General features: G+C 39.2%; 1 protein-coding gene across 1 annotated transcript; it reads left to right on the top strand.

Annotated features, from left to right (window-relative positions):
- Positions 1-512: 512 nt before the first annotated feature.
- ppm1kb (protein phosphatase, Mg2+/Mn2+ dependent 1Kb) lies at positions 513-15,678 on the top strand. The gene is made up of 7 exons (XM_061770859.1): positions 513-670; positions 2,279-2,804; positions 3,056-3,156; positions 8,271-8,436; positions 9,453-9,597; positions 10,033-10,167; positions 10,958-15,678. Exons 2-7 carry the CDS (start codon positions 2,335-2,337, stop codon positions 11,087-11,089), a joined length of 1,149 nt encoding a protein of 382 aa, XP_061626843.1. The 5' UTR covers positions 513-670; positions 2,279-2,334; the 3' UTR covers positions 11,090-15,678.
- Positions 15,679-16,450: the final 772 nt, after the last annotated feature.

Raw genomic sequence — 16,450 nt, 5'->3', positions numbered from 1 at the left:
GTTTTAAAATATAGCAACTCCTCGTTAGCGTGAACATTCACAGTAATGCTAAAAGTAATTTAAAACATGTTTATATAGTGACACCCTTGACCAGTTTCAGAATGCTTGTAACTATTGTTTTGGCGCCGTTCCCGTCTCTGAGCTAATCTCAAATCTGGGTAGGTCTCAAATCAATATCCTCGCTCCTCGATGGAATTAATAGTGGGAGGAGCGAGCATGTATACAGAGGAGCTAGGAAATTGTCAAATGAGATCCAAATAGTTGGCGACCTTTTGAAGAGCAGAATGAAAATTCACGGTTTTTAAACATTTGGGTTTAATATTTTAAGAGTATTTTGAAGTTCAAGAGAACTGATATTCTGTCTGTGTTGATGCTTCACACCTAGTGGCTGATTTTGCAAACTGCTAATTGATGATTGGTCCTTTAAACTGTCGTTTGCACTGCTGGCCACCAATCGGTTGCATTATCCGTGGGGCGTTTACGGCTGAGAAGAGGCTCCTACTGTTCCGATTGGCTGGCGGCTCTCCATTACCTTGTTTAACAACATTGCGTTACACAAGCTAAGCGAGACGAGCTAGAGGAGCGTCGTTCGGAAACTGTTCAACAGGGCAACAAACTAGGCACCTAAAGGAGAATAAAACAAGACCACTTTATCAAAAATACATCTAAGGTATGATTTCTTTTGTGGCACTGTATTCTTTGTCCAATTGAGAAGAAGTCATTGAAGCTAGCTAGTCAGCTAACACCTGCTAACGATATGAACCATGCTAGCCACGCAGTAAGATCGAAACACGGTTGATGGTACTCTTATTTTGGGCTTTTTTTTTCTTTTCTTAAATATTCTTCACTGGAAGCATTGAATAACAACTTTGACGAATGTACGCCACGCGAAAGGTGATTCAGTGTTGTCAAACACCCGGCTAATGTTAGCCGAATGACTTGGTCACATGTAATTTCGACTGACGTAATCTTATTTACGATGCATATTTTGAATGCACCACGACAAATTACAGCATCGTGTGTTTAAACGCCTTTAATGCGCGTGCGTAGTCGTAGAAGTGATCATTAATACATTGTTTTCTTTAAAAAAAAATGTCAGTGGATAATGGGGTTCCATGACTGAATGCAGTTGTAATAATAATATGATGTGCTTTCTATGGTGGAGAACCCTACATGCAATTCTAAAAGCAGATAGAACATCAGGGAACTATTGTAACAGCCTGAGATCCCCTCAACCTCATAATATTTAAACATTTGTTCAATTGTTGCATCACCTTTCTTGTAGTTTAGTATAGGAAACAAAAAGATACTAAACAAATTTCTGTTGTTATTCTGTCGCACCCAATAAAACTCCCCTTGTATTGAGATTCTCATTCACCAACAGCGAAACTCCTCTCTGCAACGCTTCCTCGAAGGAACAGGCAGATGTTGTTTGGCAGGATTTATTACAAAAAAAGGGTGTAAAACTGAAATACAGATAGAAATGTAGTTGATAAATAAAGGGCAATAGAATACACATGCAAACAGTCAAGTCAGAAAAGTCAGACGTACATAAGATTCAAATCTGCTACGCCATGAACAATTATATTAACATGAGGCAGAATATAGTGTCTACTAAAGATAAAAAATATATATGCACTTATTTGTATTGGCACTCAAAGAGCCGGAACAGAAAGATTGATGTGAATGCGTAAAAGGAACACACCTCCCACTTCTGTGCAACTGTTCATCGAAGAGAAACTTCCTAGTACAGTGGAACCTTGATTTAAAAGACTAATAGGGGGAGGGGTACTCTGTTAAATCCGATTGTCTGTTATATTGAAGCATTTTTTGTGGGGTGTCAATTACAGTGAACCCTGCTTATTTGTGGTTCGGCATTTGCTAATTTATCTGTTGGCAGATTTTTTTGGGGGGTGGGATTCGGAACCTATCCTCTGTTAGTCACTTTTTGCGCTCAGGCCAAAGCAATAAAAGTATTATTTTTGGCACCATCCTGTTGCATCTCATGGCCATGGAACTACATTCAAGCGAGTTCAGGATTCTCATTTTGACAAAAATAAAGCTCGGCTTGGTGCCAAGGAACTATGTTGAAGTGATTAGAGGAGTTTCATTTTGACCCATCTTGTGGTGATCGGCAATTACAAACCTTGTTTGGATTTTTGCTATTCGCGGCAGGGCTTAGTCCCTCCCTGTCCCCTACAAATAGTGGGGGAACACTGCACGAGCGACTAAAAAAGTTCAATGATAAAAATAGTCTCCTTGTTTTTTCCACTGTTAGGTGATCCCGTGTCTCTCGATATCCCGTGCTTCTCTGGTATTCCCGCTGTAAGGGTGATGTCAATAGCCTATCTCGCCCGCCTGGCAAGGTGCAGTGGGCCCCATGTTGGACGCAACGGCCTTCCCCAAATGGCCCTGGTGCCCCTCACGTTGAAACAGGACATCGCCCTTTACTCGACCGTCCCCAGGAGGCAGATCCACACACCTTCAGAAAAGCGCCGCAGCGGCACACGCTTCGACGCCGACAGCAGCGGCCACCCCACCACTTGGGACTCGTTTGGCATCTGGGACAATCGTATCGACGAGCCCATCCTGCTGCCGTCCAGCATCCGCTACGGCAAACCCATCCCCAAGGTCAGCCTGTCCAAGGTGGGCTGTGCCTCGCTCATTGGGCAACGCAAGGAGAATGAGGACCGCTTCCAGCTCTCACAAATGACCAACAACATCATCTACTTTGCCGTGTTTGACGGGCACGGTGGGCCGGAAGCGGCGGATTTCTGTGACAAATACATGGAGACTTTTATCAAGTAAGCATAAGGTTTTATTTACTCAACTGTAGAGAGCCAGGCATCTATTAAGTTTTCATCGTGACTCTTGAGCTCTCCTCTTGTCAGCGAACATTATGTCGTTTGTTTCTCATTCTTTTGGGGTCAGTGTCAAGATGTTTGGCAGCGGTTTGTTTATTTATATATTTGTGGAATTTATTTTGAGCATAATACTTACAAATAAGTAATAGTTGATCTCTGTGTACTTAATTTAGTTTGTTTTGTTGTTCCAGGGATCTTGTGGTTGACGAGGACAATCTGGAACTGGTTTTAACTAAGGCTTTCCTAGAAGTAGACAAAGCTTTAGCCAAGCATTTGCCCCGCTCTTCAGTTGGTAGGTTGATCCAAAATATTATTAGTCTTTGCAACTGAGTCGTAACTCATACACAATGATAGCGTTTTGTTTTGTTCCTTCAACAAGAGCCTAAGACTTAGCAACTGACGTGACTTGAGCATGGAGGTCTGTCGTTTAAAGCCAAGGTTAACTAATGATGAACAAAAGACACTAGACATAACAAATGCACACTAAATTACTTATCAACTGCTTTCGGCATCAAACAAGATTAGTGACACAATTGAAGGAAGAAACGCAATGAATACAGGGGGTGCTCAGTTTACAACAGTTCCGCCATACAACATTTAAGGCTTGATTTATCAGGGCACTAAAACTAAATTGATTTAACTCACCTTGAATGCGTGGCAGTTGGATGTAGCCAGCAGATATATGCCTATTCTGCGTAACATTGACTTATAAACTCGGGAAAGCACGCCCGGAAAACTGTGCTGGGAGAGGCCAGCACCAATTGTCACCGTGCGCTGAAATGACACAGAGAATCGTAAGTTAGTGATTATGACTGCGATTGTGATTATTGTGCATTCCAACTTGGGGTTATGTTGCTTTGGCTTCTTCTTTGCCTTTTTTGCATAAAGGGTACCAGTGATGTCTAAGAGGAAAAATAATTTAACAACGGCCTTAGAACTGGAAAAGAAACTAGCAGCAGCATGTGTTTCCGTCCTGGCTGCTCAGTACAGTATGGCTAAAGTGACCAAAAATTGTAAAAGAAGAATAGAATATATGACCCCGGGTCACATGCAGTCACACTCCCTTTTGTTTTTCAGTTTCGCAACTGTGGTTACATTTCTTTTTATACTTTATCAGTTTTAAATTTGAAAAACCTATAAAGTCGAGTCGACTTACTCGCCACTTCCTTGAACTACCGCAGTGGTTAACTTGGTTTTACACTTGTGTGATGTCTATGTATGATATGTCAAAATGTTATCTAAAAAAGTACGATTAACAATAAGTATGATTAAAGGCCACAGTTGCGCCCTGTAACGGATGGGCTTTATTTCTGTTATTACCTCTTGGTAAAAGTGCTCCAAATCGAAGCTCGACGAGCATACTTGAAATTGATCGTTCTATGCCGAAGCCGTACGTCGGGACTGTCATAAACCGAGAACCCCCCTGCATTTCCCATGGGAAAAAAATAGTTTTAAATTGAAGCTGGACTAGCTTCCCAGAATGGATTATTTTCAACCTTTCAAGGTTCCACTGTATACAAAACAAAGACTGTAGATGTGAACCATGATGTGGACTGTATGTCCTTGGTATGTTAGACCCTAGTTTTAAGCTCATTGTCATCAAACACCTTTTTGGAAGGATTTTGTCTCGTATAGTTCAAGAAATGTGACTCATTTACTCTCCGGATGTTTATTAGGGACAGTAGAAAGACAAATAATAATATTTGTACCTGTTATATGTCATACATGGAAGAGTGATTCTCAAAAGAGTAGGGTTTACACGATCAGGAGTTTTGGGGCCGATCAGCGAGTTTTAAAAAAACGATGAATGTGTCTATTTAAATGACCTGTTCATTTACTGTATATAGTTGTGTACTTAATTGCTCCAAAAAAACATTATATTTACAATAAATAATGTATTTGTTCCTCTATTTATGCCAGTGAGGCATAGTGACAGACAGAACAAATGAATGGTCTTCTATTAGATGGCAGGAAGTCAATACAGTAATTAATGTCTCCACCTTGTTGTGACATTTTTGTTTGTTGGTGTGCCGTGAGATTTTTCAATTGTAAAATATGTTCCTTGGCTCCATAAAGGTTGGAAAGCACTGCTTTAGTCAGATCGTGTATTTTAATCAGTCAGATCAAACCAAGATTACATGACAGAAATAATGGGTGCTAACTTACTGTAATTAAATTACTTTATTTTTAATTAAACGACTTCACCCACGCCGAAACTTTAGAGCATGATTCGACAGAACGGCGGCATGTTTACGTTTACAATTTGTATTTAACTTTGGTGCCATTGATTGTAATTGAATCGTTATTCAAGTAGTTTTATATTTCCCTTTATTTAAGTGCAGTTATGTTCAAACTGTGCATAATAATTCTAACACTGGCTTACAATAATATTAAATATACTTTTTAGGAATGAAACCTCTGCCTCGGTTTTGCCTACGACGTCACTGTACTTTTTTAATGTCGGTCATGATGATGGTGGTACTTGGATAACTATGAACTGTGAAACAAATGTGATATTTCAACATAATCCAACTGTGTTTATTAGGCTAATGTTAACGCTAGTTTACCTGTTGACGTGGCACCCACGGGGGGGCCGCGCTGTGTGAAATGTCCCAATATGCCTGTGTGTGTGTATGTGTGTGCATGTTATCTACGACAGCTGCGGACCCAGCTCAGAGCTGGAGGCCCTTGGCACCAATGTGGATGACGAGGGGCTAGATATTGAAGGAGAGAGAGTCCAGCGGGTCCTAATTCCTGGACTTCCGGAAGGTTCCCGATCTTTCTCTCACTCCCCTCTACGGCTCTCTCTCTCTCTCACTTTTATCTCTACTCTCTCTCTCTCTCTCTAGCTCTCTCTTACTTCTCTTACCGAGTGTATGCGAGAGCTTCTTGTGAGGGCGCGCGTCAGTTTGAGAACGTCTGTTGTCACCCTCTGCCAGAATTACTCCACACGACGCAGCATGTCTAATGTGCACAATTGGCTTCGGAACACTGCTCTTAGCTAGCGTAGCTCATCTCCGGAGCAGGTTTTGAGAGCTAAAGTTAATGGTAATGCATTTAAGCATATCGTTGCTGTCCAATGACAACCCCACAAGTCCCACCTGATGACGGTTTTAACATAATGTAAATGTGTCCTCTGTGTTCCGGCAACACTATATGTCTAGAGTAAGCGACCAGTGAGAACATATTTTCGTACATTGTCGTCTAAAGTATCTCTACAGTGCATACTTTCGCTGCACTCCTGTTTGGGCTGCAACGATTGATCGAATATCTTAATTTGATCACACAAAGAGGTCAAAGAGTAAAATGTCGGCCTCAAAGCTTTATAAGGATCATTTTTCCAAACAGATTAATATTACTACAGACAGCACTCCTTGTAAAAATAAGTTGGCTTGATGATTGCAACCCAGGAGGAAATGCTCCATAAAAGACAGAAGCTGTCCAAAGTTTGGAATCATTTCACACTTGCAAAAGTAGATGAAGTGAAATGTTTCCTACAACAGCACAATCGCCAACACAAGGTAACTTATCGATGTTAGCTCATTCAATATAGGCTACCATCGCTGGTTAGTGGTCAAGGATAGACACAGCTGCCAGTGCACTTTCAATCACTTTATTGAACAAACGGTAAGAAAACAAACACGTAACAATCACTTTCATAGACCAGCTGCCGAACGGTTTAGCCAGTTAACAGCCAGCTGTATACTCTCATTCACTGACGCCCACGTCACTCACCAGGCTGGGCACCACCTTTTTAAAGCCATACACACCCAAAGTCACAGATGCTACAGTAGAACGCAAGGATAGCAACGCCAAGTCGACAAAGATAATATCTACACCTCACATGCACTCATTGTGTTCAGTGATACAGAATAAATGTATATCTGATTAGTCGATTCTAAAATGATTCGATAGCTGCAACACCAGACCAAATTGCCCTTTTGTAGAAATTGGAATGTGGTGACATAATGTTTTAGGAAATTATACAGTTGTCAACCAGTAAATATCCTGACAGTTGAAGCTTTTTGGTACTTTATTCTTTATTTCAGACCCAGGGAGATCCTTATCACAGAGTTAAAAATATATATTTCTGCTTCCCATCCCTATAAGTTAAGACTTAGAAGAAAGTACTTAATATTATAACCATTAAATATACTCTACACGTACAACATACTGTGACAGCTGTGTAGGGTGAATAATAGTACAGCATGTGTTGCTAATGTGTTTTTATTTTAAGACAGACATGCATATTTTTAAATACCATCCCTCTCACATTTGACTGACTCTTCAAAATACCCTTTTGATCAAAATGTACAGTACACTTTACACCCCCTGATTTGAGCCTCGCTGAAATTACCACTGCTCACCCTGCCTGGGGGGTGGACCAGTGCTGAGTATGGCTTTCGTTAACATGTTGTCTATTGGCCGGAGCTAGGGAGGCGCTATTTCTTGAGCCCAGAATCTCAAAAAGCTGCAGCAAACTGTGGAGCACAAGCAAGCCCCCCAAAAAGACAGGATGGATTTTATTTGAACTCGTGGAGGCAGCACTTCATCATTAAGACGGATTACAATGTGTGTGCGGATCAGTGCATGTGGTGCATGCAACGGAAACACTGTCAACAATTGCCAAACACCCAATGCTAATCTGTGCATCCAGCAAAACTCAATTTGGCATGGCTTAATTTTTGGCTTTGACATAATAGTGTTTTAGACTGTGGACTCCGGCGGTCATGGACAGAGAAATTTGGCTTGGGGGCGGTATTATGTAAATTAGCACCATTGTTGTGTTACAATTTGCTCACAGCCACGTTTTTGGAAATAGGCAGTTCACAAAAGATTTACTTTGTTTAATTTCACACTTGATTGGCGGGCAGGCACTCCAGAGGCCCGACTATTTGTATAAAGACAGAAAGTCAAATTTTGTTCATGGAGTTGATAGAAAGAGTCAACACCCCTTGTGTCATCGGACTTGAACAGCAACGAAATGTGTAAATGGCCATTTAATTCAGTTTGAGAAAATCAATTTTATCATTTTTGCTGCTGGTATATACGTGTAAAAAAATAAATAAATAAATAATAATAATAAAAAATCTGCATCAGAATGTGTTTGTATTAGAAGACGTTATGTGATTGATTATTAAAGCATTGCTAAGTGTTGTTTAAGATGTACATACAACTGAACACACTTAACTCTGTTCAAAATGCATGTGCAACTGCACCCCCCACCCCCCCCTTCATTGACAATTGCATTATCTACTACATGACCTCCCCGCCCATCCCTCTGTTCATGTCTGTGTGTTCTGTGTGCGCGCTACTGTGTATACATATATCTTGTGGTTGTTTGTGCACAGCTGTGAAGCGTCAACTTTCTGTCTCTCACGCTTGCCCTGCGTAATGTCTCTGTAGCGCCCGGGGTGAACGCAGGCACCACCGCCACCGTGGCACTGCTGAGGGACGGCATCGAGCTGGTGGTGGCCAGCGTGGGCGACAGCCGCGCCATGCTGTGTCGCAAGGGTAAGGCGCTTAAGCTCACCGTCGACCACACGCCCGAGAGGAAGGACGAGAAGGAAAGGCAAGTGTGCGAACGGCCAAAAAAATTGGTACATCTTTGGAGTTCAACCCAAAAATAAACCGTGCTCGCGCCTATATCGGGTGACTCTGAGTGAGATAGATCAAATACAGCGGTGCCTTGACTTACGAAACACTCATATCTTTCCACATTGAAATGAATGGGAATGGCATTAAGACACAAACAAAGATTTTTACAATTAAGTGACTTGGTAAACTGCACTAACAGTCGTTTTTTGTAGAGGATAAAGAACATATGCCAGTCGGGCTGCCAAGATTAGTCGACAAGTCACGATTAGGTCAATGATCAAAATCGTCTACTATTTAATAATTGTCATCGTTTGTGATTTATGAAGCTTTGTTTTTCTCTCAAAAGTGCCTGCATTCTCCCGCTGCTCGCCTGTTGTCTGCCTTCTGGCCTTGATGCACATGCGCAATAGTCGTAATCTGGGTCCGTAGTAATGTTGCACATACCCGTGATGTACCCGGAAGAACTACTGCTAGCCAGTGTGAGCAACGGCGCCCTTAAATTTGAGCATTCCACGAAAAATACTAAAGAGGAATGCGATGCAAAACCTGCGAGACAGAACTTACATTTCATGCCAGCACAACAGTGATACATGATCATCTGAAAAGGAAGCATTTTGTGGCTGATTCAATTTCTTACAAAGAGGAACAGTCATCTTTGTAAGCTATTTGGCTAGTTAGCTAGCGAGGTGCCTATGTGCCGGGCAACAAACAGTATGTAAACAGTTTTCAGCGTGAAATTTGAACTTAAATTAGAATAAATGACAGACGATAAAAATAAAATTTACAGAAAAATAATTTCAAATGTCCCAAGGGCTAACTGAATAAATCTGGTATTACAGAGTGCAATCACAAAGTGCAACTCAATGAAAGAAAATACAGTTTATACCTAAACTAAACTAACATTAGGCTTTAAGCTCCGACTTTTCATTTGAAAATCCCCGTCAATAAAGTGAATTTGTTATTAAAATGCCTCCGTCTCCCTCTGCTTAGGATCAAGAGGAGCGGAGGTTTCATCACCTGGAACAGTCTGGGGCAGTCCAACGTCAACGGCAGGCTGGCCATGACGCGAAGTATCGGTGACTTTGACTTGAAGAGCATGGGGGTCATTGCCGAGCCTGAGACCAAGAGAATAACGGTACGTCGATGATAGTCAATACTAGTTAAAAGTCCTTTGGGTTAGGACAAGGAGAAGAAACATAGATGGTCACTTAAACCTGTAATTTCTCCCAGGTGGGCACATGATGGCAGCAAAGCACTAGATGAGTTTTCCATCTTACAATGTAAGCTATGATCCCAGGGTAAAAAAAATGGTAAATAAGCAAATTTGTGAGTGCTACATTGCAAATATGCACATTCACTTTAAATAAATGCATCCACAAGGGAACAATTATTATTATTAGGGTCCCTAGAGCCTATCTCAAAAGACTTTGTAAGAAAGGCGGGGTACACCTCGGACCAGTCACCAGCCAGTTGCAGGGCACATGCAGACAAAAAAAGTTCTCGTTCACACAATTTAGAATCTTCAACTAAGCTTTTAAAGATGTTTCCTTATTATGCACTTTTCCTCCAGCTGAGTCCCGTGCACGATTCCTTCCTGGCGCTCACCACCGACGGTATCAACTTCATCATGAACAGCCAGGAGATCTGCAACGTCATCAACCAGTGTCACGACCCGAAGGAGGCGGCACAGCGCATCTCTGAACAGGTACGAGCTGACGTGGCCTCCATAGGGATGCCTTCATTTAAGATGTAAGTGCAAATGTTGTGTTGTTTGAACTTTAATACCTTTTTTTATTAAATTCAGTAACTGGCTAAACATTGGAAAACAAATCTGCAGGGCCTGTAATGCTGTTTTTAATGTGCTCAGTCAAGACGTAGACTGCATCCTCTCCTTGTTAGGTTAGTTACAAAGTAAATTGTGTCAAAAATTAACTAGAAAATTAACATTTTTGAGCTAATAACGTGAATACTAAAAAAGTATAATTTTACAGACAGTAAAATAGTAAATATAGGATACTATGGACACAAAAAGCAGCAGGAAAAGAATATCCACTTCCAGTCAAAAGTTTTTTTTTTTTTTAATTGAACTTCATGCACTTCAATTTCTCACTTTACTCTGAATTGAAGCACAGAATGAATACACTATTAAAGTTATAAAATAAGTCATGGAATCAGTCTACAAACCAAAATGTATTCGAAACCTTTGACTCATTAAGTAGCCACCTTGGGCAGAAATAACAGCACTTAAAGAGGAGAGTATCATAAAGCCTCAACACCATGCATCTAGCATGTACACAGTCATCAACCCGTGTTACATAAACAACTGTATTATTGTAAAATTATTTCACACAAACAAACCACCTTTGCATGAGGCCCATTAATAGTATTAGCTATAATACTAGGCTATCGTTAAAATACACACATGCACGCATGGCTCAAGTGATGTCTGGTCTCGTGCCGTGGCTTCTAAACGACCTGGGCGTGTCCTCCGGCAGGCTCTGCAGTACGGCTCAGAGGACAACAGCACCATCATCGTGGTGCCTTTCGGCGCCTGGGGCAAGCACACCAGCTCTGATACCAGCTTCTCCTTCAGCCGAAGCTTTGTGTCGAGCGGGCGCTGGGCGTAGTGGCAGCGGTACGCGGGGGATGCTGGGTAAAAGGGCGTGGTCTGTGGACCCTCTCAGCAAGTGCAATAGTCGACAACGGGTCCCTTTATGGGGGAAAAAATTGTGACGTGTGAGACAACTGCTGTGTGACCTCGATTTATTTAATACAAAACAAAAAAAGGTGCACGAAAAGTCTCACCAGTGTTCTTATCTCATGACGTCAATGAGCTTTTTGCTGCCAGTGGCTAAGAAGTATTGGACTGGCTAGTGGAGATTGTTAGTGTTATTCTAACGCTTAAATTGTAAACGCAGTGGAACCTCTAAAGTTGTGGTCATACAAGTCGGAATTTGACGAAAGATTTTCTCGAAAAATTAATCTCTAAAGTCGCACTTGCACTGACGTAGCGGAGGGACAAAACCTTCCCCTTTTTCCACACAAAATTTTTACTTCGCCATTGGACAGCAACAATATGTATATTTTCATTCTGGCTGATCAGTATAATATGACTAAAGCAGCTATAAGCCCACAATTACAATTTAAAAAAAAAAAAAAGTGTTATTTAATGTGATGTATAAGTAAATTTTTCCAGATATATTCATTTAAATGTCACATTGTCTAGTCAAAAGCATTCATCACAAATGTTTTATTTTTCAGAAATGTCAACAAAACTCTGGTTTTCGAATAGATGTTTTTTTTGTTTGTTTGTTTTTTAAGACAGTGACAAGTTCTCATAACATTACAAGAAAAATCTATTTCGGTATTATGAGGAAAAAGGTTATTTAACAGCGAATAAAGGTGTGACATAAAAAAGTTGTAATTTTACAGAAAATAAAGTTGTAAGTTACAAGAAAATAGTTGTAATAATAGACAATAAAATTTTAATATTACAAGAAAAAAAGTCAGAGAAATTTTCACGAGCAACATCGTTTTCATTTTTATGTGGGAAAATATAATTTGGAGAATACATTTTATTACAAATATTGAAAAAACAATTTTGCGAGAATTAAACTGTAGTATTAAAAGAAAAAAGTCCTGCTTTTGCAAAAAAAAGTTGTAATTTTATGAGAACAAATATGTAATATTGCAAGGAAAACAATTACTTTTTCTAGAAAAGAAAGTTGTAATTTAAGGAAACTAGCGCTGTGACATTATGAGGAAAAAGTGATTATTTTACAAAAACAGTAATGTAATATGACGAGAAAAATTTAATATTTACAAGTTTGGCTTCTCAGCATCAAATGTATAGAAAAAGAAAACGAGAGAACAGAATGTACAAGCCAAAGTCAGCTACATGTTCATTAACTACCGTAGTCATAAAAGCTAAGGGTTTAATTTTTTCATTATTATTATTTTACACTTGTATAAATTGTCCAGACAGTTAATAAATGATTTAATGATGGCGATAGTTTGGGTCGGGAATGGATCGTTAAAACTGATCCAAAACGAGGTGTTGCGTTCAGGAACACGGGATGGTGTCGGACCTGAGAGGCTCCACTGTTGCTGTTGGCAGCACTTACATTTGCACTTAAAGGAAAAATCTATTTGGACGAGTTTCATTTTGAAATGAGTCGACTTTGTCCATTTTTCAGACTGTTAATAAAAGAGGATGTGTTGTTAAATACCTTTTTAGGATGTTTGGTATATAACAGTAGAACCTCCTGGAACTAAAGCAAGGGTGGGCAACCTTTTTCCTATCAGGGGCCATTTGGCAGAGGGACACACTAATATATTTTATGTACAGTATGAAACCACGATGGCACAAAGGAACCAAACATTTGAGGGGCTTTTGAGCTTTTGTTTTTAGAATTACAGTGATACCTTACGAGTAGGGTTGGGCATCGTTTGAATTTGAGCGATTCCGGTCCCCATTCCGGTTCCTCATTTCGATTGCGGTTCGAAACGATTCTCGATTCCGATTCTTTTAGGGGGCTGGGTCAAAAAAGTTGGGGTGGTTTAAATAAAGGGTGTCCAAATTATGAACAAATCCATTTTCTTAGCAGCCCACAGCAGACTACAATGAACATTCGACTTGAGGTTCTTTATAATCAGTATCAATATCAAACCTATGACCTAAAAGGCAATGTGTGTGGAACTAATCCAGTTGACCTAATATTCATTAATTAATGTTTCAGCTGAAAGTTAAAAATAGCATTTTTTTAATTATTTGGGACTGTTTTATCACGTCAAATGGTTTATATGTGCAAGTTTTAACTTGACTTCCTGTTTTAAACTTATAGCCTTTTATTTTGAAGGGTACGCAGCGGAACCCAGCATTTTGGCACGAAAAGTAACTTCACGCGATACCGGTGAATTTTTAAAACGAAAAGTAAACCTAGAATGCAATGAATGGAACCAAATGCTATAAAACGATTTTTTGACAGGTTAGTGTTTGTGCTACTGTGAGACGACGTTTGTGTGAATTTTGTCCCAATTCATTGTGATGTAAATTTTCTAGTTTCACCTTTGGTGAAGTTTTAGCTTAATGTTAAGCTTTGTTTTTCCTGTCATCAGCTCTTACGTTGGTTCGAAGACTAAAATAAACGCTAAACACCATCAGTGCAAAAGAGCAACCCACCGTTTAACTTGTTAGCTGCCTCAATGATGTATTTTATTGTTTCGCTCACCGAATTTGACTTCACTGTAGTTCCGTGCCGTGTAGGATGAGGCTCGGAGCAGAAGGGGACCACGTCAGACTTCTACACATCGTGAAAGCCTCCTTTGCACAATATAATCTTAATCCAAGTGTTGCACTGAGGCCTAGGGTCATTCATTTTAACAAAGACGACACACTTTTGTTCACCACAGCCGTTGGGAACAAGCACATCTTCGTGCGCGTTCTTCTTTGTTTGTTTTTGACACTTTCTTCTTCGGGGTCGGCGGACTGTAGTCATTGAAACAGGGAACCGAAATTTTTCAATTTGAACGATTCTGGGAGAACCGGAACGTTAGTCCGGGTTCCAATCGATTCTCGATGCCCAACCCCGCTTGCTTACTTGAATTTGTTCCGTGACCCCTTTCATAACATAAAACCCATTCACTGCCATTGACGGCTCTTGAATTCAAATATCCATATATAACTTGGAGAACTGGCAACTTGAATTAAAAATAAAAGTTTCCCTTTGCTATGAAAGTGATTGATAAGCGCAATCGTCAGTCAAGCAAACAAATGATTCCTAGGAATCGAATTACTGAAAACTGATACTCAAAATTAACCTCTCTTTGATTCTCATCCCTACTAATAACATAGTTAAATACAAAAACAACTTTTGTAGCATGATTTCATGCTTTAATTCAAAGGACATTGTGCTGCTCCTTATGGTGTGCACAACTTGGCCCCCAGGGGGCAGTATAATACAGCCATACAGTATAATACGCGTAGATTTAATGATGAAACATGTCCATCATATTGATGCTTGTTTCATTGGCCTATCTACACTGCATTCCAAATGATTGTGCACATAATATTGTTCTCCGGTTTTCCTAAAGAGTTGAAACAAATGACAGGCTGCATCATTTTCAACTCAAACGTCAGAATATAATTCAGATGTTTTAAAAAATGATGCCGACTGTCATTTGTTTAAACTCTTTAGGAAAATCGGAGAAAAATATCATTTGTATAAAAATTTGGAATGCAGTGTATGTCTTTTGCATTATATAGCATTAAGCTAGTGGACTTTTGTATGACAGGGTTATGTGGTTTGGTTAAAGTCACGTGTAATTGCATTTGTTTTATGCTAAACGTCAATTGGAAATGGCATTAAACAGCTTGAAGAAAGCACACTGGGCATCTTTTATAGAACTGTTCGCTATCTGCCAAACTGTCCACGGAATGCCCAAGGAGGGCAAAATAGACTACCTGGTTAGAAAAGAGCTCACTCATACGTCCAATTTAAGTTTAAAAAAATTAAAAAAAATACACACACACAATTGAACAAATAATGGTTTGTAAGTTGGGCCACTCGTAAGTCAAGGTACCACTGTACAGTACATGTTATAGGTTGCCCACCGCTGCACTTCAGAAAGGATCATTACCAAAAAATGATCTGTACCATTGCCTCGTGCATCGTCTGCGTATAGGAATCATTTGCACAGTCTAGCGGGTCAAAGAAGTGAATGAACATCATATATTTTTGCCAGAATGTTCTTTAGGCCCCGTACGAGTGAACCTGACATTTCCAAACATTCTATTTTATGATCATTTTCTTTTCTGTAATCACAATCAAATGTTACACTGACATAAGTGAGATTGGCGCTGAGATGTATTCAGGGTACAGACATGCACAGGTTATGTTGTGTAAATATGAGCTATTTATGCAAAACTTTGTTGATTTAATTGCATTAATAATACAATTTAATAAAACATACCTCGTATTGTAATGTATACATCCATCCCTGTTTGTAAATATTATTCACCATAGACAATAAAACAACACAACTTCATTTCAAACCTACTCATCTGTGAACGTCACAGTTTCTCTGAATTGTTTATTTTTCCTTTTTTTTTTAACCACATAATCATTGTTACATGTGGAATGTATACCTGGGATGTACTGCACATAATGTATTGTTTTACACAGTCTTGTAACTTCATTAAATGTACTAAAAGTCTTGTTTTTTTGTTTTATTAATGAGATCCTCTATAAAGTTTTAAACAGTAATATTGCTCTCTTTTCCTCTGATGTGATTATTTTTGACTATATATTTTATTGAAAATAAATTGTCTTAAATTTGCCGTCCAATAGAAAGTGTATGTATTTTTTTTTTTCACCTAAATCCAAAACATGAATACATATTTTTTTTGGGGGGGGGGGATAAATACAGTTTAAAAATAGAAGAAAAAAATCACAAAATTGTGAATTATGGGTTTTTCATTGGACAGCGACAATACGTGTTGAGTGTTTTCTAATTTTAGGAGAATAAAGATATTACCAGAAAAACTGAATATGACAAGACCTGAGATGTATTTGTTTTTCTTTTTTTTCTTTTTTTAAGATTAAATGCAAGCAATGTATGAAATCTAAATGAAAAAATGCTTTTTTTTAAAAGAAAATAATAATAAATTCCAAAATGCCTTTTGCATTATGAAAATGTTTTTTGTTTTTAGTCTGAAAATGTTTTAAATCACAAAACATGACGTGTCATGTTCATTGGACAAAGTTTTTTTTTTTAAGAAAGAAAATTGGAATAAAGTTGTAATATTACCAAAGATATTTTCATTTTTCTGAGTTTTCATTTTACAAGAAAAAAAAAAAGTAAAAATATTCTTTGAGAGAAAGTGAAAGTGAGCCTGCCGGTATAACAAGACTCCTCTTAGACTCGCTCACTCACTCTCGCACCTCACGTTGACACTCCGAGAGGGAAGATTGAGATGAAGAAATGCA

This window comes from Phyllopteryx taeniolatus, chromosome 4, assembly GCF_024500385.1.
Source record: "Phyllopteryx taeniolatus isolate TA_2022b chromosome 4, UOR_Ptae_1.2, whole genome shotgun sequence".
In the NCBI taxonomy this organism is placed as follows: domain Eukaryota; kingdom Metazoa; phylum Chordata; class Actinopteri; order Syngnathiformes; family Syngnathidae; genus Phyllopteryx; species Phyllopteryx taeniolatus.
Note: the sequence above shows the minus strand (reverse complement) of the source record. Positions and strands in the feature narration are given on the sequence as shown.

Excerpts from the sequence above, each read along its gene's own strand:
- ppm1kb (XM_061770859.1), top strand. The coding sequence starts at position 2,335 with ATGTCAATAGCCTATCTCGCCCGCCTGGCAAGGTGCAGTGGGCCCCAT. Across the intron at positions 3,157-8,270 it reads TTTGCCCCGCTCTTCAGTTG|CGCCCGGGGTGAACGCAGGC; the intron begins GTAGGTTGATCC and ends ATGTCTCTGTAG. Across the intron at positions 9,598-10,032 it reads CTGAGACCAAGAGAATAACG|CTGAGTCCCGTGCACGATTC; the intron begins GTACGTCGATGA and ends CTTTTCCTCCAG.